Raw genomic sequence first — 22,745 nt, forward strand, 5'->3', positions numbered from 1 at the left:
AATGGTTATGGTTACAGTAATATGTTAAATGGTTTTGCTTGATAAAGCCCTGTTGATAACTCCTTTTGTCAGACACCCTCTTGACTTTTCTTTTTTTGACAGTTTGTCAGTGAATCCATGTTTTACAGTCCTTGGTGTCCTATTTGTCTCCCTTGTGATGAAACTGCATGATCCACAAACAGCCTTACTGTCCAAAAAGGAAAAAAAAATAAATTAAGCTAATAAGGACTTACTCTGGCCATATAGCAAAGGACCATGGGCCTAATCTTAAGAACCTGTCACTAGGATGTGGAGAGTGTGTAGGATACCTCCAGGTGTCCGTGTTTGTTTTCATTTTATATATTTTTATCTATAATTATATATTTTTTATATTATTTTGACTTGACACGAGTTAATCCACTGTTTCATCTACTCAGTTAGCATCCTGGTGTGTTTTATGTTAGTCACATTCCTGTGTTGGAGAGAAATGTGCTCTTTCTGGATGAACTTGAAGATGCATGTGATGGTGAGGTGGTGATAAATGCTTATCTGCTGTATCATTTGTGATGGTTTCTTGTCTGTTTCCCTTCTTCACATACTTAACACGCATGCACTTCACCAATGCAAGATGAAATTACTTTAAAGTATTTCAAAAAATGGCACAGTTTCAAAGTGGTGGCTATTCACTGTTGTTCCTTGCTCAGAGAAAAGTGAAATGGGCCCAGAAAGAAAGTTTGTTCTGGGTTTCATAGTATCTAGTTTAAAGACAGAACCATTTTAATTTCTGGAAATGTCAACGTTTGTTAAGTTTTATTGCATCTTCATTGGTACTTTTAGATGGTGTTAAGGATTTCTTTAAAACAGGTTTAACTTCACAAACTCAACATTTGACAATGATACTGCAGTTTTTTTTCTTTTTTCTTTTTTTCTGATCATACTGATCAACTGTCAGCAATGTTTTGAGTGGTTTTGTTTCAATAGTTTTATGTTAACTGCAGACATCGAAACACAATATTGTCCTGCACCAAAGTTTGTTTTTTTTCAAGGGCAATTATTTTGTCTGTTGTTTCACCCATTTGAATGTCAGCTGTCTTTCTATTTAGCTAGCTGAAGAACACTTACCTTTTGTGAAACCCCTAATACGTGATGTTTATTCCCAACAATAAGACAGAATTTTTCTTGCTAGCTTGGAAGGAATAAAAGTAAATAAATCAATATACATAAAATAACATATAAGAGACCAGAATATCCGAAGACACTAAACAACTCATCAGAAAATGCAGCTAGAAGTGCAACAAACAAAATGTAATTTTAGAAATACATCACACCACTTTCCAACACAGGATGTCACTCATTAGTAGGTCCATTATAAAACTTTTCCACACATACGCTTCAGCCTCTTGCTTAAAACAATAAAAAAAAACTTCAACCCTTATTCATTGTGTGGTGATTATAACAAAAACATTTGGGTTGATCTACACTGGTGTTTAAACCCAGGATAATATAACTGGGCATGGGGAGCCCAGACTATCTCCAGGCAACAAAAAGAGTATCTGTTTTTCCAGATGACCGACACACCCTAAGAGGGACTCTGACGCTGGACTGATGAAGATTGTCTTCTATTCTCTCTTTCTACAAAAAGCTGCCAGGCTGCATTCCTACCCAAGAGTTCCAAGTTGCAGGTACTGCACAGGACTTAGAAACCTGGGAGTTGCCTTCAAATATTAAAACATACATTAATCCATGGCATTTGACATGTCAAAAATCTAGTCCTAACCTGACTCTATGTACTAATCTATTCCTGGTGTTTGATACCAATTTAAACAACCAATTTAAAGATAACTTGATATTGTAATTATTCAGTAAAATTTCACATGATAGAAATTAAATGTAATTTTTAAAAAACGGAAACAACAAAAAATATCAATTGCCTTCAGGTGCCCTTCCAGTTATTTGGGAGGCACAGTCAAGATGCTGGACTCTGTTTTTGCTTGAAAAAGTGAATTATCCTTTTGCATATTGAGGAATTGGGGCCTTTTTTGCAGAACAATACATTGAGTCGCTTTAAATCAAAATAGACTATTCTATCAAGATATTATGCTAAACTACAATCCAAGTGTAGTTGGGTTTCAGTGTAAGGTAAGAATACTTTACTACATATTTCTTGATAATTTCAGGATGAAAATATCAGGTATGAACCAAAAAGTCACTGACTTATTCTGCTTTTCGGTATGATGTCAGATAACAACAATGTGGAGCCTCGTACGGATGTCCTTTATTGCCATGAAGTTCTGTGAAAAGGAGGCAACATCTAATGTAATGAGCTACAGTAGGTCTGGCTTGGTTAGTATGAATAGATTGTAGCTAAATTGTGGCAGGCACACTCACCTTAAGTCAACACCATCATCCAGGAATATCGAGAGTCCCTTTTTTTGATTTTATGAATAAATGTCAAGATGATATCGATCTACATCTATAAATATAAATCTAAGGGACTTAAAAATTTCTTAAACAAGCTCAAAATTTAGCTATTATTTTCCTTACAAAAGCCCTTCCTGATAAGAGACAAGAGATGTGTCTTGGGTTGGGGTCAGGATGTACCAGGTAGTTAGGAGCACTACATTATTAAGATAAATCTTTGGCGTTTGGCATATTTTGAAAATGAATATCTTGAAAAAATGCAAACATTCACGAATACAACAATTAGTAACGCATTGGAGTGGAATGTTGGCCCCAAGCATAAAATAGCAGATAATCACCCGGCCACCTTCCTGAAAATCAAAATGATAGTCTTTGTCAGAAATGGCCATGAATATATAGAAAATCAGCATGAAAACACATTAGCAAAAAGAAAGTAAAGTAAACCAAAATGAGCAAGATAAATCTGCAATTTTTCCGAATTTAAAAATGCAAAATATCTATGTATTGACACTGAAATATAGAAATTTGGCTAAAAATAACCCTATTAATTTCCCCAAATGAATCCAGATGCACACAAACAATACTTGAAATTTTGAGGGACAGATATTTACTTTGAATTCACGAGGGAACAGTTTTATAATCATCCAAAAAGGGAATATTATTTCTCTCTTGAAAATGAAAATATAACCAAGATTGCATTACTTAAGCCAAATAAAATGATATGTCAATTCCACTTGCCCTTCAGCAACGGGACTAGCGAAATGTTTACTTTGTATTTTGTTTAAATGATAAGTGTTGATCTGTATTTAAATCAGAGTGGTCACTCCTCTCGGTAAATAGCTCCAAGCAGGAGCTGAAGAAAGGCTTGTGATTCAGGGCCCTAACAAAAAGGAAATGCAGGACCAGGCAGTGTTTGGAGGTTGTCAAAAACAGGTCGGTCCTGTTTTCGCCTTGCAAGGTGGATGTCTGGGTATTGACACACCTGCTAACCTGTCTGGGAGGAGCTGGTGAAGATCAACACCCTGCTGACGTGAGTGTGTGTGAGAGTTGGAGGGCAAGTAAAGGGAGAGGACAGGCATAGTGGAAGCCACTGGGTGAGGAAGACTGAGACCAAGAAGGAATAATTGTGAGAATTCGTGGGTTATCTGTGTGACCCCCAACCACCACCTCCAGGATGTTTAAGAAAAAGGACTCTTCGAGGGACACCTCAGTCAAGTCCACTAAGTAAGCATTTGTCAAAGCTTGTATGAGTGTATGAATGAATGAATGTCTATGTGTCACACTGTATCTCGGTCAAGTTCCTCTCCCTCTTGTTCCCTCTGAGCTGGGGACTGTGTCATGTTTCCTTTGCTGGCTGTTGCCCTGGTGTTTGCTCTTGTGAAATTCTTGCTAAGTTGGCAGAAAAGATATTTCAAGATCAGAAAGGCTCATCTCTGAGGATGTGAAGTCTGTTGTAAGTTGCAACTTAACAAAGACCCGAGGTCATCTTTGCTTTGTAAACATAAGGTCGGCAAGTATCCTCTCAGACTACCTAACACATGGGAATGCGGCGGAGAAAGTAAATGGAATTATCTATGAGACCAGTGAAACCGAAGGCCTTCTCTTTATTTTTCACAAGAAAATGTTGTTCTTTCAAGCCCTGTAAAAATCGTCTTTAAATGCAGTTCACCAAAAGCGAAACGTTTATTCTGACATCATGCAAGTTTTATGGATCGCTGATTTTGTGTGTGTGTGTGTGCGTGTGTTTTGTTCAGGCCTTTATAGTTTTTTTTTGTTTTTTTTTTCAACATTGGTGTCTTTAAATGAAAAAAAAACATTTCATGATCATCCTTTAATTAAAATCATTCACTTAAATCAAGATCCAGAATAATCCAGAATCCAGAGTAGACTTGATATTTAAGAGGTAAAATGTCTTTCACCTCTTAAACATAGAGAGAAGGCTGAATGGAGAATAAGAAAACAAAGAAAAACTTGTTAAATTTAAATCTGGTTATAAAGTGATAATAGCATGCTATTTGACACTTGGTCTGCACTGAGTGCAGTATAAGTGGTAGAAGATGGATGGATGGTATCACATTATATATTAGTTATCAACACACAGAGATTCTTATGCATAAAACAGCCCAGGGCATTCCTCATTCTGTCTGTTGAGGTTTGATGAGGGCGTGATGGTCGGTGCTGATCAACAGTTTGAGGGCATTGGTCCTGAAAAGCACATGTCAGTGTCTTTCTGTGTTAGTCTTGCCATTAAGAGGCAAAAAAACAAACAAGTGTCAGAAACAATATACCATGGTATTCGGATCAGTATGCATGTATGTGTGTATGTGTAGTTCTGGTTTATCTCTCTGCAGCTCTGTTACATTACTTCACAATCTTTAATCCTGTAATTATATTGAATGAATTTTTGAACTGTTGCTTACTCTTTCAACCCCAAATTATAGGTATGGTTGACATTCAAGCGCTGCCACTGCATAGTAGAATCTTTGCGGTTCAAAGGAGGTTACTTTGGAATAATTGAAAAAACAGACAAGCCCTGTTCAATAATGTGGCTCATCCAGTTATGGTGGTCACAAGTCAAATCCCTTGTAGCATCAAGAAGACTATGCAATCTGGGCTGATTGATCATACTGTCACCAGACAACACAAGAATGGCACCTTTGAACGTGCTGTATTCTGTTTTATTCGAAGTTATTATTCACATTGATTGTGTAACTACATCACAAGAGTCACATTTTGTGAAGTTGACAAGACTTATTCAACATCTGAAGATAGTTTTGAAAATGTATTTGAGACCTGGAAATCACATTAATGTTTGTGTATCTGAAGCATAGACATCCACATCAAACTGATATCTCAACTGCAGAGTAGTACCTTTTTTCATGTTCCGAACTGCTCCAAAATATGTCATGCATTTATTGATTTAAGGTAGTTAATTTATTGTGAGCAAAGTAATGGAATGTGCAAAATATGTTTGACTTCAATTAAAAATCACTTAACTTTTTCCTTTTTTTTTTTTTCATTTAGTCACCTACAACTTAATTTATCAATTGAGTTATCTCAGCATATCTCAGATGAGACTTGAGGTGGTTGCAAAAGCCTGTTGAGGTGATAAGGATTAGTATGATTGTAAAAAATTGAGAGTATTTTGTTGTGGTAATTCTAACTTTTAATGAAGCAGAAATGTTGCTTTTCTTTGCTTTGACTTTTTCATGTGATGTAAATGGACGCCATTATACAAACATCAGAGTTTGGAGGATATTGAAATGAATAATCTGCAGCCCCTGCTGCAAAATATAATGCACGGTTCGGATTTCTTGCAGGGGTTCTTATATCAGTTTTAAAATGAGGTATTTTCAGTTTTCAAAAATGTATTTGCCATGAAACATACGTGAGGAACTTCAAAATCCAAACATCAATATTTCACTGTTTCACTGATATAGGCTAACAAGCATAAATTGATTTGCCTGCCAATATTTTAATGAATTCAAAAACAGTCCCCATAACTGATCAGTCCATGAAAACACAATAGTCCAAACGGAGCCATCAAAGAAACAATCTCTCCTCAAACAATGAGTCAAAGTTTGCACAGTACATGTTTTTCTTCTCCAGTTGTCTGCCTGACGTGCTACAATACCTTTTTACTGCTGGAAAACTGTAGCTTTGTCACAGGAAGTGACAGTCACCGTGCAATGTTAGTATTTAGAGAATGCCTCGGGTGTGGCCCACACAATGAATTGTTGAAAGTGCTTCTTTGCCTCCCTCTCAATCAGTGTGTCATTTGTGAGATGAGGTGTTTGATCTTGATCTGGTTGACAGCCTGCCAGCACTGAAGAACTGGGTTATAAATTAATTACCCAAAGTGATTTTTTTTCTTTTTTCCTGCACAAACATTCCAAGTATTTGTGAAGTCCAAAAACTTGCTAACAGCCCTGCAGCTCCCTGCTGTGAACAACCTTGTCCATTCTGAATGAGAACAAATTGACTTTGGACAATTATAATGAAAATTTTCTGCTACATATACTTCATACATTATGAAAATTAAAACTATAAGTGTTTGAACAAGGAGAGACATATGTTAATGACATGAGAGGTTTTTAGCAGACAACCTTTCTGGAACATCAGAATGTTGATTCTCAGGAGGTCCTTGCTGGTTCCTCTGGTGAATAGTGTTACTCAGGAAGTATCCTCTTTCCTCTGGATAGCATTCTGGACTGTGCAACAACAGACTATGCAACAACAAAACTAAAATTATTATTTTTATTATGATCCAAGTTTTCAATTTCATTTTAATATTTGTTCTCTTACCTTCTCTTACCCTGCAGGTCCCAGACTAACACTTTGGCCTTGCTGATTGCCCAGATGCAAAAGAATGCTGACCAGGTGGAGAAAGACATCCTCCGGTCTGAAGAATTGTTAGCTGTGGTGAGAAAACACACACAGACACTCACACACACACGACTTCTGACCTCTGACCAGTTGAGTAAATACTTTTCTGTTCCCACCAGGACAATGAAAATGAAAAGAAAGAGCTTCCATTAAAGCATCAGGTAGAGATCTCAGACAAGCTGGGCGAGGCGGAGGGTCTGCTGAAGGACCTCTTCCTGGATGTCAACAAGGCCAAAACGCTCAAACACCCACAGGCCCAAGAGATAGAGAGCGAGTGAGTCCCAGAAGAATAAATCAGTACAGAGGATGCCTTGTGGAGAGACTGCAGGGATATTGAAATACTTAGGCGCTATTTATGGCAGTTCAAGAATGAAATAATTCATTATCAGAGATGCTGGGAAACAACAATTAAGTTCAAAGTACACATCCTGAAATATTGTACTCCTATGTTTATAGGACAGCTACACTTAAACATCAGATTAAGATTTGTCCCTTTCATCATATATTACGATATTTAATTGTAATTTCTTAACAAATTGTTTGAGGTGCATTGTGTGAAAGAATAAAAGTGTGTATCAAACATTATTAATACATGTAAATATGATATGATTCAATACTGTTACAAATTGCTGACCCAGAGTCTCTATTTTGCTCCTCGTGGTAATATTAAAATAGTTTGTTTCATTAAGAAACATATACAGCAACGCAATAAAAGTAGGACTTTTACATTCTATTATAAAAAAGATTAACTGATAATTCTTTTTAACTTTTATTCAGGTTCAATTTTCAGTAACTGACTAACATTGGGGTGGTTGGACTGGAGTATATTTACATTTACAAAATCACTCCTCTTCAGCCTTTATTGGAATTATCTTAGAATGAAAAATGTATTATGTTTTATTCATGTAGTGATTAAAACATTTTTCATGGAAACTTTAGACCTCTTATATATCAAACATAGTCCTCCATCTCTGTTTTCCGTGGTCACTCTAGTGTTATCCTCCTCCATGAGCGCTGGCTGAAGGACTGCAGTTTCTACCGAGACATCTACGAGCAGATCGATGACGTGTCTTTGATGCCAAGGATCGACTGGGGGCCTGTTTTGAATGAGAAGCAAGTAAGTGTGGAGCCGTCTTTGCGTTTTGGCAAGTTAGTTGAAAAATGCTTTTTCTTATGGAGTCATATCACTTTAATGAGCTAAGAATGGTTACAGTGTCTTGATAAACATTTCGCTATAAGTATGTTTTATGTTATGAAGGAACAAATAAAGCAAATGATATACAGTATAGCATTGACAAAGTTAAAAAGTTAAAAAAATAGCAAAAAGATTGATAAAAAAAATGTTCCCACATCTATGTACGTCTGAAACAGGGTTACATTTTTGATGTATTGAGGCAGAGTAGGAATGTCTGTCAAACACTCATTCTTGTCTTCTCAAAAATAAAGCGGAGGAAGTTAAGTAGACAATAACTCAAGAAAATGTTGCTATGGTGTTTGTGCTCTCAGAAACAAATAAACACTGAGGAATATGGGCCCTCCATGGCGGACCTGGAGAAGCAAATTGCTGCTCATAACATTTTGCACAAAGAACTGGAAGCCTACAACTCACAGCTCTGCGTCAGCTCTGCTGGCAGTAAGGTAAATATTCTGTTCTAGTTACCAAAATGACAATATGAAACATGAAATTTGACTGGGTGAAAAGAAAAAAAAGCATGGTTTTGCCAAATTTGCCAAAGTAATTTTTCCAGTATCAAGATATGGAAAATAAGAGACAAGCCTATAAAATTAAGATATTGGGATTGGGAATTGTGAAACATTAATTCCAGAATGATTTTCATTGGACATTTAAACTATGTAAGAAGTCAACAAAATCTCACATTCTATAAGTTCCAAGATTTAGACAGCAAAATTATTTATCAACATTCTTAAAAAAACAAAAACATTTTTTTCCCCAGTTGAATTACATAAAATACATAGTAATAAAGTCTCAAGCCCTGCTCTGTCCATGGCCTCTGTAAAATAAATGAAATGTGTTTCTAAGACCTTAGAAATCCTTTATAAAGACTGGATTGTTTTGTCTTCTAGGACAAGTATACGGTCCTCAAGAAACAGTACAACAACCTGCTGGTGAGTTGAACTGTTTATATTTGAAAAATAATATTGGTATTAAATTAAACATGTGGTTGTTGAAGTTGATCATTTGTTTTCAGTGCCATAAGTGCATCAATGTATTCTCTTTACAAAGCACATGTTTTATTTTTATTTTCTAATATATATTGAATCAGGAAATAACAAATGTTACATTTTTAACATGACTGAACAGATATTGAGACTATCTTCTTTTTGATAATAACTGGTCAAAAAAATTCAGAAAATAAAGATGCCTTGAAACTATCAATGTTATAAAACTTTTGCTTTCAATAACTGTCAGGTTTTAATGCCATTTTATTTTTCTTGCCGCTCAGGAAAATTCCAAATGGCGTCGCCACTACCTGACCAGCCTGTATGAATACATGCAGGGCTGCAACAAGGAACTGTCCTTCCTTGAAGAGGAGCAGGATAAGATCAAGAAGCAGGACTGGAGCGACCGAATGGTGGATCCACCTGATGTTCGCAGACAATATGAGGTAAGAGTAGCATTAAAAGCACCCTGATGGGAATTCAATGGTGTTGTTTGTCAAGAATGTTCTTTAGAACACCGTACCAAAGCTATACAAATGAATCATTACTCTGACTGAACCTTCATTAGAACTTCAAGAACAACAATCTGCTGTCACACGAGAGCGAGGTGAACAAACTCCAGGATGAAGGAGACAGGCTTGTTGAACTGAAGCACCCTGCCAGTGCCACCATTCAGGTAGAAAGACCATCTGAGGTCTTTGAGTAACCCTCAAGATTTCATTTATGCATTGTATATATATACTTACAATTTAATAGACATTTTACATTCAAATCTGAGTTTCAAATTCAGGTCAAAGAAGCTGTTGTTCCGTTTGCAGGGTCAAAGAGACGCTGTACGAAGTGAGTGGCAGAAATTCCTTAATCTCTGCATTTGTCAAGAGACACACTTGGACAATGTGGAGGAATATAAAAGGGTAAGGAAGAGACTGAGAGCAAAATATTTGACAAGAACTTTCATGCAGTGCTTTAAAAATGTTTTTTTTTTCTCGTGGTTTACCAGTACCAAATGGATGTGGAGCAAATGTCGGAGAACCTGACACAACTCAACATCAGTCTGGATCCAAAGAGTGTCAGCAAGAAGAGCAACTCAGAGATGATGCTACAGCTTGAGGTACAATTGAGCTTTTATTGCTCTTATTACAGGCACAACGAAGAACTCCATTCAACAAGACTGAGTAGACGGAGTATTCAAATACTACTTCGAAAAAAAAACAATGGAGGACAGTCTTGCATTAGTGTAGAAAGATGGTTGTTGTTCACTTGTAATGATCAGCTATAATAAGTCAGTCCCAGAGTATTTTTGCCATTGTTTAATAATAATGTAGCTATTTATTTCAATTTAGACATTATTTCAAGTCAGAATATTTCCTACCATACCTCATTATAATATTTTATTTCTGTATTTAAGCATTGTACTTAGGGCAGTGCTATTAACAACCCGTTAGTAAAAACAGTTCTCCTTGCAAAGTACATGTGAAATTCAGAACAACCTATTGTTGTTGTTTCAACCTATTGTTGCCCCCCCCAACCTACCATTTTCTCATGCGCTTCTATCTTTTCCAACATTTTGTCTTTGACCAGGGGGAGGAGAAAGCTATACTACAGGACAGCGAGCAGCTGTTGGCCGACTTGAGAAGGCGCAGCACACAGATTGCACCCCTTAAACTACGACGAAACCCACCTGGTAGACCCATCACTGTGGATTCGATGTGTGACTGGGAGTCAGACAAGGTGGAGCTTCTCAATCTCGAAAATGATTTCAGACAAAGTTGGAGATGTTTATTATCTTGTCATTTTTGTGTATTTAAAAAGTTTCTTATTGTATTTTTTAACTTCAATTTATCTTACTTTATTGTTTATTGATGTACCTGACAGCTATTTAACTTTCCCCTGGGAATCAATAAAGTCATCTATCTATCTATCTATCTATCTATCTATCTATCTATCTATCTATCTATCTATCTATCTATCTATCTATCTATCTATCTATCTATCTATCTATCTATCTATCTATCTATCTATCTATCTATCTATCTATCTATCTATCTATCTATCTATCTATCTATCTATCTATCTATCTATCTGTCTGTCTGTCTGTCTGTCTATATGTATGTCTGTCTAAACTTAGAAGAGCCAGCTTGTGTGATGTGTCTCCTGTCCATGTTGATATCATATACTTGTGATTGATTTCATGTATTTTACATATTTCTGTGGTCAAGGCCTCTCTGTTGAGAGGGGAAAGGCTCACCTTGAAATCCAACACAGATCCACTCAACTGGGAAGTAATTGCTGCTGACGGAGCAGCTAAAACCTTCCCAGGAGTTTGCTTCCAAATACCACCTCCTGATTCTGAGGCCATTGATACAGTAGACCTGTAAGTTACACAATGCTGTGTGATTATGATAAAACAAGAATATGTAACTAACACTCTCAACTTTTTTAATTCATTAGTTTGGGAAGTGAACTGGCAGACATTAAGAAGAGGAGAGCTGCTTTAGTAGCATCGCTAAAGAATCAGAAATCAGAAATCTCCAAGGTCCAGCAATCAGGTCAGTGTCAATGGATAGCTGAATCTAAATATTTCTGGATGAAGTTCCACAAATTGTAAGAATGTCAAAAAACTCGTTTCCCTCTTTGCTGAACCAGCTCCAGTTTCATCTGCACCGCTGGATCCCAAACTATCTGCACTAACACAGCAGCTAGACAAGCTGGACAGTGACCTGGCCAGTGCTGAGAAAGGCATGCTGAGCCGCATGCGAGCCCCTCTGAGCCACACCGACCCCACCGGAGACCTGGCAAGCCGTATATTGGAACAGGAGGTGAAACAAACTTGGACAAAAACACACAAGAAACAGACATTTACTTGTTTTCTTTAATTGTAGGGTATAAACAAATATACCCTACAATACCCAAATATACCCTCCTAGGAATATTTTTTCAAATGAACAGCTACATATTGTATAGTAATGTACTATAGGATATTATTATCTGTATCAATGGAGGAGTGAAACGTCTTCCAATAAAAGCATTCCTTTTCATCTTTAAAAATAATCTCTTGTGGTACAGCCCTGGAGAGAGACTCAATGAAGGAAGGATCTATGACCCACTGTGTTTTGTTTACAGGCAATCTTGAGCAAAGGGTGTAGAGATACTTAAGATCTTTAGGAACACATTAAGTGCGCTAAGCTGGCAGATCACTGGCAGACATTTGTTGAAAAAACAAAAAATATTAACATAGCATGTCAGAGACATAAAACCAAAATACTGAATAAGTTGCTTTGCCACAAGACATGAGATTTACACAAATATAAAATATAAACAAATAATTTAAGTGAATATACATCTTAATCAGGAGATTTTAACTTTAACAGTAATTCAAGTGTCATTATCAAAGTTTGTGCAATAAATGATGACATCCCAAATTGTTTCCCTGTAAGATCTTAGAAGATGTGTGAAAATAAATTAAGCCTGATACTACTCTGTCTATCCGTTCTTGCTCAGCAAGCTACCAAGGCCCTGAAAGATCTAGAGCAGCAGAAACTGGCAGCTCAGATGGACTTGCAGCCCTTATTGTCCAAAGACGCCTCCTCTACCCTGCCACTCAAACTGAGTGCTGCCACCAACAAGCATGACAGTATTGCTGAACTGGCTGACCTCTACAACAAGAAGTGTGTAACTTTATTTATGTATTTATTTATTCCAATGCATATGTTTAAAATGGCCTTTTGTCTTGTCATTCAAACAACAAAAATCAATGTTCATATGTATTTGGTTATTCAGTAAATCTTTTATTACTTTGTATATTTATAGGGCAAATGCATCCCTTAACTTGGAGAGCCAAAAAAAGACTGTGGAAGGCCTTGTGTCTGGGTTTGAGAAGACGCTTAATGAAAATGGGCCAGTCCTTAATGAACCAAACGCAATCCAAGCAGCTGTTCAGAACAACCAAGTGAGGAAACCTCTATAAAGGAAATATACACTGCTCAAAAAAATAAAGGGAACACTTAAAAAACACATCCTAGATCTAAATGAATGAAATATTCTTATGAAATACTTTGCTCTTTACACAGTTGAATGTGCTGACAACAAAATCTCACAAAAATGATCAATGGAAATCAATTGTATCAACCCATGGAGGTCTGGATTAGGAATCACACTCAAAATTAAAGTGTAAAAACAAACTCCAGGCTGATCCAACATTGATGTAATGTCCTTAAAACAAGTCAAAATGAGTGGACACTATGATTTCACAGAAGTGAAAGTTGACTTGGAGTTACATTGTGTTGTTCAAGTGTTCCCTTTATTTTTTTGAGCAGTATAGTTGCATTATTGTGCATTATACTTTATTTTAATACTTAAATTTGCATATCCCCTTTTTTGCACTCAGTCTCAGCGTAAATCTGTGGCAGAAGCTCAGGGTGATATGAAGAAGCTGAGCCAGGATTTGGAAGCCACCGAGCAGCTATGCAGTTCCCTGCAGCAGGGTTACCAGGAATTCTGCCCTGATATCCAGCGCCAGAGGACAGAGGTCAAGCAGCTGCAGAACCGCTATGCTAATGTTGCCAACCAGCTGGCAGAGAGGTAAGAATCCTAAATGGTGAGCTTTGTTGTCTTTGAGAAATTATTGAGTATAAAATTTATTGTTGTCAGTTATTGATTGCAAGATTGATTCTCAGTGTACTAATAAAGTGGTCAGTCTGCTAGTAATGTTGTGATGATATTAGAAAAAACAAGAAAGCGATTTATTGTCATACATGTTTGGCTGCTCACAATTACATTAAATAAAACAAAATTTAAATTGGCAATTAAAGGATCATACTTCTACCTTAAATTTTAGTATATCGGTTTGTTGTGCAAATCAATATTCTCAAACAAATATACTGTATTTCCTCTGTTTTGTAATGTGATATCTGGGAAGGCTCTTCTGGATCTAATTCATTGTCAATCATTATAAAATTTAAGGGAATGATATTAGATACTGCATTTCTGGGAGAATTTGGCTTGTAACATATTACAAAATTACGTCTTTTACATTGATATTTTAGTGACAATTGATGACCCAAAGAAAATAACAATGAATTGTACTTTAACTATAGATTTTTGAAAGGTTGGTTTGGCTGATAATTGTTTACCTTGGATTTAATACAGTTATTTTTACAATAAGAACCCAAGCAAACCTTGGATTATTTTGAAGTTTCCTTGTTAAAAATTTTGAGAGCCAATGCTACTGATGGGTGCTTTCAGAGAAAACATCTTACAAGAAGCCGCATCCAAGAACCAGGAGTTCAAAAACACATCCAAATCCTTGAATTCTTTCCTGGACAACCTGACTGTAAACCAAATAAACCCCAACGATGACCTGTCTCAGATAACTGCCAAGCAAGACTCGCAGGAGGTGAGAGAACTTTCCAACAGTACAAAGTCATGACAGCGTCATCAAACAGTGGATGATGCTTAGGATAACACTACATGTTAAACATTTCACGGCAGAGGGTGATGGAGGACCTGAAGCGGAAGGAAGATGACATGAACAGAGTGGCTGACCTGTCTCGAGATTTACAGAATTTACTCAGTGTAAGGCTTGATTGGAGGGCGAAGACAAGGATGAATCTAAAATGTTACCATCAGAAACAAATAATCATTGTTTGAATATAATAAATCAATGCTTCATTTGATATTCTTTGCAGGAGTACGAGTCCAATGTCAATAAGTTCAGTGGCACAACTGAGCAAACCTACTCCCCTGTCGAGAAGAATCCTGATACAATTACACTTGCTGAGGCAATTGAGAAGGAGGTATCAGAATATCTACGTTTTAACATCATGTATATATACTGCTCAAAAAAATAAAGGGAACACTTGAACGACACAATGTAACTCCAAGTCAATCACACTTGTGTGAAATCATAGTGTCCACTCAGGAAGCAACACAGATTCATTTTGACTTGTTTTAAGGACATGACATCAAAGTTGGATCAGCCTGGAGTTTGTTTTTACACTTTAATTTTGAGTGTGATTCTTATCCAGACCTCCATGGGTTGATACAATTGATTTCCATTGATTGTTTTTGTGTGATTTTGTTGTCAGCACATTCAACTGTGTGAAGAGCAAAGTATTTCATAAGAATATTTCATTCATTTAGATCTAGGATGTGTTTTTTAAGTGTTCCCTTTATTTTTTTGAGCAGCGTATGTTACACTTACTAAGTGTACAGTTGTTACTGTATTGCTTCTGTATCGCAGGAAAAGAATCTGGTCAGTCGTTACACTGAAGCCTCAGCTGAAAACAGCCAACGCCAAAAACAAATGGGCTTGGCAAAGAATCTCATTTTACAAGTAAGCATACAGGCCATGAAAATTCTCTGCTCTGAACTTTAAAACTTTAACAAAGTAAATGTAAAGCTCTTTCACAAGCTAATCACTGGTTTTGAAATTTAATTGATTTATACTTGCCTGCCGCAGAATGAAGAGAAAGTACAACTGGTGGCGCAGCAGCAGGTAGAGCTTGAAAGTCAGCAAAAGAGCATCCTAGAGCTTGAAAGTCTGTTTAAAGAGCTGGATGAAGAGAAAGAACGGGCGAACCACACTGAAAATGATCTCAGAATCTTCAAGGACAGGATGATGTCACTGAGGAGTCGCAGAGGAGTGGAGCGCATTGAGGAAAAAGAAGTACTGCAGTACTATCGTGATCCAAAACTGGAAAGTGATTTAAATGATCTTCAGTCCAGGTCACACGATGAGACCCTGAAACGCACCACTATCCAAAGTGAGTTGGATGTTTACAACTTGAAAATCAGCGGGCTGGAGGAAACCCTCAAAAATACCCCGCCCAAACTGGTGACGAAAGAAGTCACAGAGTTTGAGAAGGATCCTCAGCTAGATATAGAGGCTGCAAAAATTAGAGATGAATTAGCAAGGATGAGAGATGAAATTCGAGTGAGAAACTCAGAGCAGATCCAGATGCAGACAGAGATTTCTATCCTCCAGCAGAAGAAACCACCAATCAAAGAGAAGGTTGTTAAGAAGGAAGTTGTGAAAGTGGAAAAAGACCCGACGATGCTGAGAGCAGTGCAAACATTGGATACAGAAATTTCAGATGAGAGCAGCAAAGCCAAGCTCATCAATGATGAAATCTTCCAGATTAGGAGCCAGATTAATGCACTCGAGAGACTGATTCCCAACATTCAGCCAAAAATCATCACGAGGGAAGTGAAAAAAATTGAACAAGATCCTGAACTCATCAATGAAACTGCAAGAATTCAATCGAGTTTGGAGAATGAGAAGGTTGAGAACAACATTCTGTCCAAAGAGGTGACAGACCTCCAAAGTCGCTACAGAATAGTTCAAGAAAAGAAACCAAATGTTGAGGTGAAGGAAATTGTTAATGAAATTTACCGGATAGATCCCAACACAGAGGTGGAAATTATGCGCCTGAGGAAAGACATACAAGATTCCAACAAGCTGCGTTCGAATGTGGAAAGGGAAATCAACCAGGTCACATCTGATCTGAATATTCTCCGTTCTGAGAAGCCCAAGGTCGAGCTGAAGGAAGTTCTCCAAGAAGTGGTTAAAGAGGAGAGAAGCCCTGAAAATGAGAGAGAGATTCAAAGGCTAAAGGATCAGGTGAATAATTTACACACAACTTACAATTCCATCCAAGACAAAGTGAATGTACTCAGGAAAGAAAGAGATGAGTGGAAGGCCGAGAAGTCAAAGATAGAGACCAGACTTGTGGCCAGAGAAGTCATAAAGTATGAACCTGATCCTCTCTTGGAGAAAGAAGCCGATCGCTTGAGGAGAGACGTGCGCGATGAAGCACAAACGCGGCGAACGGTGGAAGAAATGGTCTTTGACCTGAAAAACAAATACATCCTGCTTGAGAGACAGAAACCTGAAGAGAGAGTAATTGTCCAGGAAGTCGTGCGTTTACAGAAGGACCCAAGGCAGGTGGTTGAGCATGAGCAGCTGAGTAGTAGCCTGGATAATGAAGTAAAAACCAGACGTAACTTGGAACTAGAGCTGCAGCAGCTGCGATCAATGTTGGAAGACAAAGAGCGGATCCTCAGAGACAGCGATGAGCATCAGAAGAGAATTCAAGCACAATCTGAACTCAAAGAGATCAGAAGGCGGATCACTGTGCTGGAAAATGCCCCACCTCCTGTTGAGGAAAGCATTGTTGTTGAGGAGGTACTGAAGGTAGAGAGAGACCCTAAACTGGAGAGGATGACAAATGATTTACGGACTGATATGGACAAGGAAACCAGCGATATCATGCGTCTTCAGAGAGATATCCGTAGCACTGGTGTAAAACTTGAGGTACTACAGAAAGAGAAGTCTGGCGAGAGAACAGTGTTCAAAGAGGTTGTCCGTGTGGAGAAAGACCAGGCTGTGGAGGCAGAGAGGGATCGACTGAGGGTACAGGTGACTCAGGAGAAATTTGCCAGGCGTGACATGGAGGATGAAATAAAACGCATCCGTGATAAAGTAAGTGTTCTGACGAGCACGAAGTCCTACACTTCAAGAGAGGAAACCACTCTTACTTTGAACAGAGACACCTTACTAAGAGAGAGAGAAGATCTCACTCGTGAGCTCCGGACTCTTGAGGCCAAAAAGCACGACACCAACCTTTCCTTCCAGCAGCAAAGCAAGCTACTGAGTGAGAGAACCCAACTGAGCAGGCAAAGAAGCATTAAAATGGACTCTGATGTCCATCGCCTGGAGAAGGAAATCCTGGATGAAAAAGACAGGATCCACCAGCGGGACAGCACCATCCGAGAGCTCATGCTGAATCTGCAGAAAGAGGAGCAAGTGGAAATGAGAACGAAGGAGACTAATGTCTCCACCAAAATCACCATTCTCGATCCAGATACAGGCAAAGACATGGCTCCTTATGAAGCCTTCCTGGAGGGCCTCATTGACCGTCAGCAGTACATTCATCTGCAGGAGCTGGAGTGTGACTGGGAAGAGATTACTTCTGTAGGGCCGGATAACGAAACATCTGTTCTGCAGGATCGCAAGAGTGGCAAGCAATACTCCATTACAAAGGCCCTGAAGGAAGGGAGGCTGACAACTTATGATTTACAGAGATACAAAGATGGTAAAATTCCCATCTCAGAATTTGCCTTGCTGGTTGCAGGTGACAGTAAAAAGCAGGCCCACTCCAACCTCATCACCCCAAATTCCTCCAACAGGAAAGCAGATTCTTCTGCTGCTGCAACCGCTGCAGAAATCTACCCCGTTGCTGGAATAATGGACACTAACACTGACACCTGCTTCACAGTACGCTCTGCTGCCTTACGAAAACTTATCGATTCCACCACTGCTCAAAGGCTTCTGGAGGCTCAGGCAGCAACCGGTGGAATTATTGATATCCAGACCAAAGAGAGATACACAGTCCACAAGGCACAAACCAAAGGTCTCATCGAGGACAGTCAACTTCAGAGGCTACTCAACGCACAAAAGGCTTACTCTGGTGTTGATGACCCCGTGACAAGAGAGTGTTTGTCAGTAGGGGAAGCTGTCCAGAAAGGCTGGATGCCAAAGGACAACGCCACTCGATACATGGAAGCGCAGCACCTGACCGGAGGGCTGATCGATCCCAAAACTGGCAGCAGAATCAACATATTTGATGCCCTCGGTTCCAAAATGATCGACAGCACAATGATGAGAGAGCTGCAGGCTGAGACAACTTACATCAAAGATATAGTCGACCCCATTACAAAACAGAAGATTAACTACAAGCAAGCTCTAGATCGCTGCAAGAAAGACCCTGTTACGGGCCTACCAATGCTGCCTGCCTCCTTCAAAGATTCTGGTTACAGTACACCATACAGTCCAAGCAGATATGCAAGATTCTAGATTTGTTCATAGCATTTATCTTGTTTGTGGAGTGATATGTGGAAAAAGTACAATTGAACGTTGTAAGAATTTTTTTAGACGCATACCGTTTTCATTTTAACTCAGGAAATGTCTCAACTGGAAAGCTTTGTGTTTGGTCAAAAATGAATACTGCTTGGTTGCCATTGTTTACTTAACATACATGTCTGATGCGGGAAGGTTTTTTGTTTAATTAAAAAAACAGCAGAAAATCTAATGCAGTTTTCTGTGATGATAATATTGTGTTATGAGAATTACTGGGACATGGTGCAATGCTGTTTGCCAAGATGAATTTGATTCTGTATTATTTGTGGGCTATCCTTGACTATATTCACTTTAAACTCAATCTTTGTTGTTACTTTATGAGGACTCACATCAATAAATTTAAATTATATGACTAAAGGCATGACTCCATCACTTTTATCGCATGTTATTCTGAAATATGTAAATATAAATACATACATAAATACTTTTCATACTGACAGATATATCACCCAGTCAATGCAAATATTAGTTCAGCAAGTTTATATTAGCGCTTCATTTAATTTCAAGTACTCCTTTTTTTAATTGATTTTATTTATAATGCTCAGTTTTTGTGAGAGGCACCGCCTATTTACAGTCTTATGAAAAAGTTCGGGCACCCCTGATCATTTTCAAGATTTTCCTTTATAAGTCATTGATTGTTCAGATCAGCATTTCAGTTAAATAAATCATATAGCAGACAAACACAGTGATATTTGAGAAGTTGAAATTAAGTTTATAGGATTTACAGAAAGTGTGCAATAAATACTTAAACAAAAGTAAGCAGGTGCATAAATTTGGGCACCCCAACAGAAAAATGACATCAATATTTAGTAGATCCTCCTTTTGCAGAAATAACAGCCTCTAAATGCTTCCTATAGTTTCCAGTAAGGTCTGGCTTCTGGTTGAAGGTATTTTTGACCATTCTTCTTTACAAAACATCTTCAGTTCAGTCAGGTTTGATGGTTTCTGAGCATGGACAGCCCACTTTAAATCACACCACGGCTTTTCAATAATATTCAGGTCTGGGGACTGAGATGGCCATTCCAGAACGTTGTACTTGTTCCTCTGCATGAATGCCTTAGTAGAATTTGAGCAGTGTTTAGGGTCGTTGTCTTGTTGAAGTATTCAGCCCCGGCGCAACTTCAACTTTGTCACTGAGTCTTGAACATTGTTCTTAAGCATCTGCTGATACTGGCTGGAATCCATGCGACGATCAAGATTGCCAGTACCTGCACTGGCCACACAGCCCCACAGCATGATGGAACCACCAACAACTTTTACTGTGGGTAGCAAGAGTTCTTCTTCCGTCATGCATACCGCCCCTTGTTATGTCCAAATAACTCAATTTTAGTTTCATCAGTCAGCAGCACCTTATTTCAAAATGAGGCTGGGTTGTTCAAATGTGCTTTATAGTTGAATGATGCACTGAATAGTTGAATGATGCACAGTGACACCATCTGCAGCGAGGTCATGTTGTAGGTCTTTTGGAGCTGGTCTGCGGGTTGAGTTTGACTGTTCTCACCATCCTTCGTCTCTGCTTTTTGAGATTTTTCTTGGCTTGCCGCTTAACTAGAACTGTGACTATGGTCTTCCATTTCCTCATTATGTTTCTCACAGGGGAAACTGACAGCGGAAATCTCTGAGCTAGCTTTTTGTATCTTTCTATTTTTTATTTATTCTTTTTATTGAACATAAACAGTATAAACAAATATACATGTGTACAAATAAACATGGCAAGGTAGAATCGAATGTCAATGAAACAACCAGGGATGAGGGAGCAAAGGACATAAGGATATTTGTTCTGTATGTAATCAGAAGTTAACAGTGTTAAAGGTTTGTGAGAAATGTTTAATGCTAGACAAAAAAGAAAGTGAAAGAAAATAATTAAATCGATAAATAGATAGATAAATAAAAAAAAAATAAAAAAAACTTGCAAGGGGACTATAACATGTATGTAACTTGATGGTTCACAAGAAATCTCAGACATCAAACTGTATGTTTTTTGGTTTTTGTATTTTTCCATAAGTTTTAAGGATATTTTATACCATTCAAAATTGTTTATAAAGAACATAAAATTGGGGGAACACTTTTGCATTCTGTTTTTGTGAATGAAGAACTTGGCCAGGCCTAAAATAACATTGACACATCGTTCATCTCTTTTGTTGCTTAAAAGGAAACTGGAAGGAAACTGGTGATGATGGAAAATTTTCTTTAACCCATTTCTGAGTTTTAGCCCAAAAGCCCTGTACTTTTTTTGCATGAGAAAAATATATGGTCAGTGGTTTCAATTGTGTCTTCACAAAATGTACAAATATTATCGTCAATATTAAAGCGTACCCTCAATAATTCTTTAGATGGGTAGATGTCATTCATAGTTTTGAAGTGGGTCTCTTTTGCCTTGGGGGGTATGGGTAGAGTCAGATACATAGTTCGCAGCGTGGCAATCGATTCCTTATCAAATTTATTCAAAATATTATTTTTGTTTTGATGTCCAGGGAATAAATTTTCTGTAAAACATCTCCTAATAAAGGAGTTCCTGCATTTTCTATCCAGAATTGAGATTCCCCGGAGTGATAGTGGGGGTAACTGTAGTTGTATGGTTTGGTGCGTCATCATATTTTTGGTCAGGAACACAAATTGTCGAGGTAGTGCGTTATGTAACTTTATGAGATCTAACATGGGAGCTTTAAAGCTGTGTTTAGTACAGAATTGTTCATAGTCTAGAAGACTGCCATTGTCATCCATCAAGTCAATTATTGACCATATACCTTTCTCAAACCATTCCTTGTAAAATAGAGATGTGTTGCGATGCAGTACATATTTATTGTTCCATATTTTTGTACCATGTGGTGAGAAATTGTGCACATACCGTATATCATTTTCCAGTACAATGATATTTGTTTATGGAACTCTGAAAATTTTGACAGCAATCTTGTTGATATCAAAGTCAGAGATAAGCAGAAGGCTTAGGCCAACGACTTTGTTGAATAAGTAGTTAGGAAATACTTATTCAACATCATTCTTTTTGTATTCTATTAGGAATACAATACCAAAAAGAAAGAATGATGATGCTTGATCCAGGATTTCAACCAGTTCACCTTCAATGTCCCATTGAGACAGTCCAAATCAATCACTTTCAGCCCTCCTTCACTTGTTTCTTTCACCATATGTGATTTTTTTTTAGATAATGTGGTCTGTTCCTCCAGATAAAGTTGAAATTTATTTGGTTAATACATTTATGAGTTGATTTGGAATAGCAGTGGAATACATTGGGTATATGCATCTAGATAAACATTCCATTTTGGATAAATATATCCGGCCTAATATTGATAAATCTCTTTGGAGCCATTTATTCAATTTAGCTTCACTTTTATTGAGTTTAGATTCTATGTTTTTCGATTGATTTAACTTTTGGTCCTTTGAAAGGAAAACACCCAAGTATCTTATTTCTGATGTAATAGGAACATTGCAGATTTCTTTTAGTGGCAAGTCATGAAGCGGAAAAAGTTCACATTTCTTCAAGTTTTATGATAATACTGAAGCCTTAGAAATTTATTTAATTTTTTCAACGCTTATTGGGATTTGATGTTCATTTTTCAAAAAAAAAAAAAATCCTACATTTTAAACCAAATCCAAAATGCTCGAGTGTTGCTAAGATAAATGGATATTCGACCGAGTCAAAGGCTTTGTAAAAGGCCAAGAAGAATATGAAACCATTATCTTCTATGAGGTCTCTGTATTCTATGATGTCCATGACAAGACTTACATTATTGTGGATTGACCTTCCTTTCTGAAATCCCGATTGTGTTTCTGCAATAATGTCTGAGATTCCCGTTTGGAGACGGGAAACTAGGATGAAGGTAAACAATTTTTGTATCCT

General features: G+C 37.7%; 1 protein-coding gene across 1 annotated transcript; it reads left to right on the top strand.

The window, feature by feature from the left end:
* Window positions 1-3,442: 3,442 nt before the first annotated feature.
* On the top strand, window positions 3,443-19,243 carry LOC147228127 (envoplakin-like). The gene is made up of 22 exons (XM_086156362.1): window positions 3,443-3,624; window positions 6,723-6,822; window positions 6,906-7,060; window positions 7,780-7,903; window positions 8,293-8,424; window positions 8,872-8,913; window positions 9,252-9,413; window positions 9,536-9,643; window positions 9,786-9,881; window positions 9,968-10,078; window positions 10,549-10,698; window positions 11,187-11,341; window positions 11,419-11,516; window positions 11,614-11,786; window positions 12,469-12,635; window positions 12,778-12,916; window positions 13,355-13,548; window positions 14,212-14,362; window positions 14,458-14,541; window positions 14,655-14,762; window positions 15,209-15,301; window positions 15,428-19,243. The coding sequence occupies exons 1-22, from the start codon at window positions 3,575-3,577 to the stop codon at window positions 18,821-18,823; spliced, it is 5,988 nt and encodes a 1,995-aa protein (XP_086012488.1). The 5' UTR covers window positions 3,443-3,574; the 3' UTR covers window positions 18,824-19,243.
* Window positions 19,244-22,745: the final 3,502 nt, after the last annotated feature.

Source organism: Fistularia commersonii, chromosome 12, assembly GCF_037954325.1.
Source record: "Fistularia commersonii isolate RoL2024-O1a breed Wild chromosome 12, RoL_Fcom_v1.0, whole genome shotgun sequence".
Lineage (NCBI taxonomy): Eukaryota > Metazoa > Chordata > Actinopteri > Syngnathiformes > Fistulariidae > Fistularia > Fistularia commersonii.

Bases quoted from the DNA above. Each gene is read 5' to 3' on its own strand.
- LOC147228127 (XM_086156362.1), top strand. From the start codon at position 3,575: ATGTTTAAGAAAAAGGACTCTTCGAGGGACACCTCAGTCAAGTCCACT. The intron at 11,787-12,468 runs GTGAAACAAACT...GTTCTTGCTCAG, and splicing joins GCCGTATATTGGAACAGGAG to CAAGCTACCAAGGCCCTGAA. The intron at 15,302-15,427 runs GTAAGCATACAG...TGCCTGCCGCAG, and splicing joins CAAAGAATCTCATTTTACAA to AATGAAGAGAAAGTACAACT.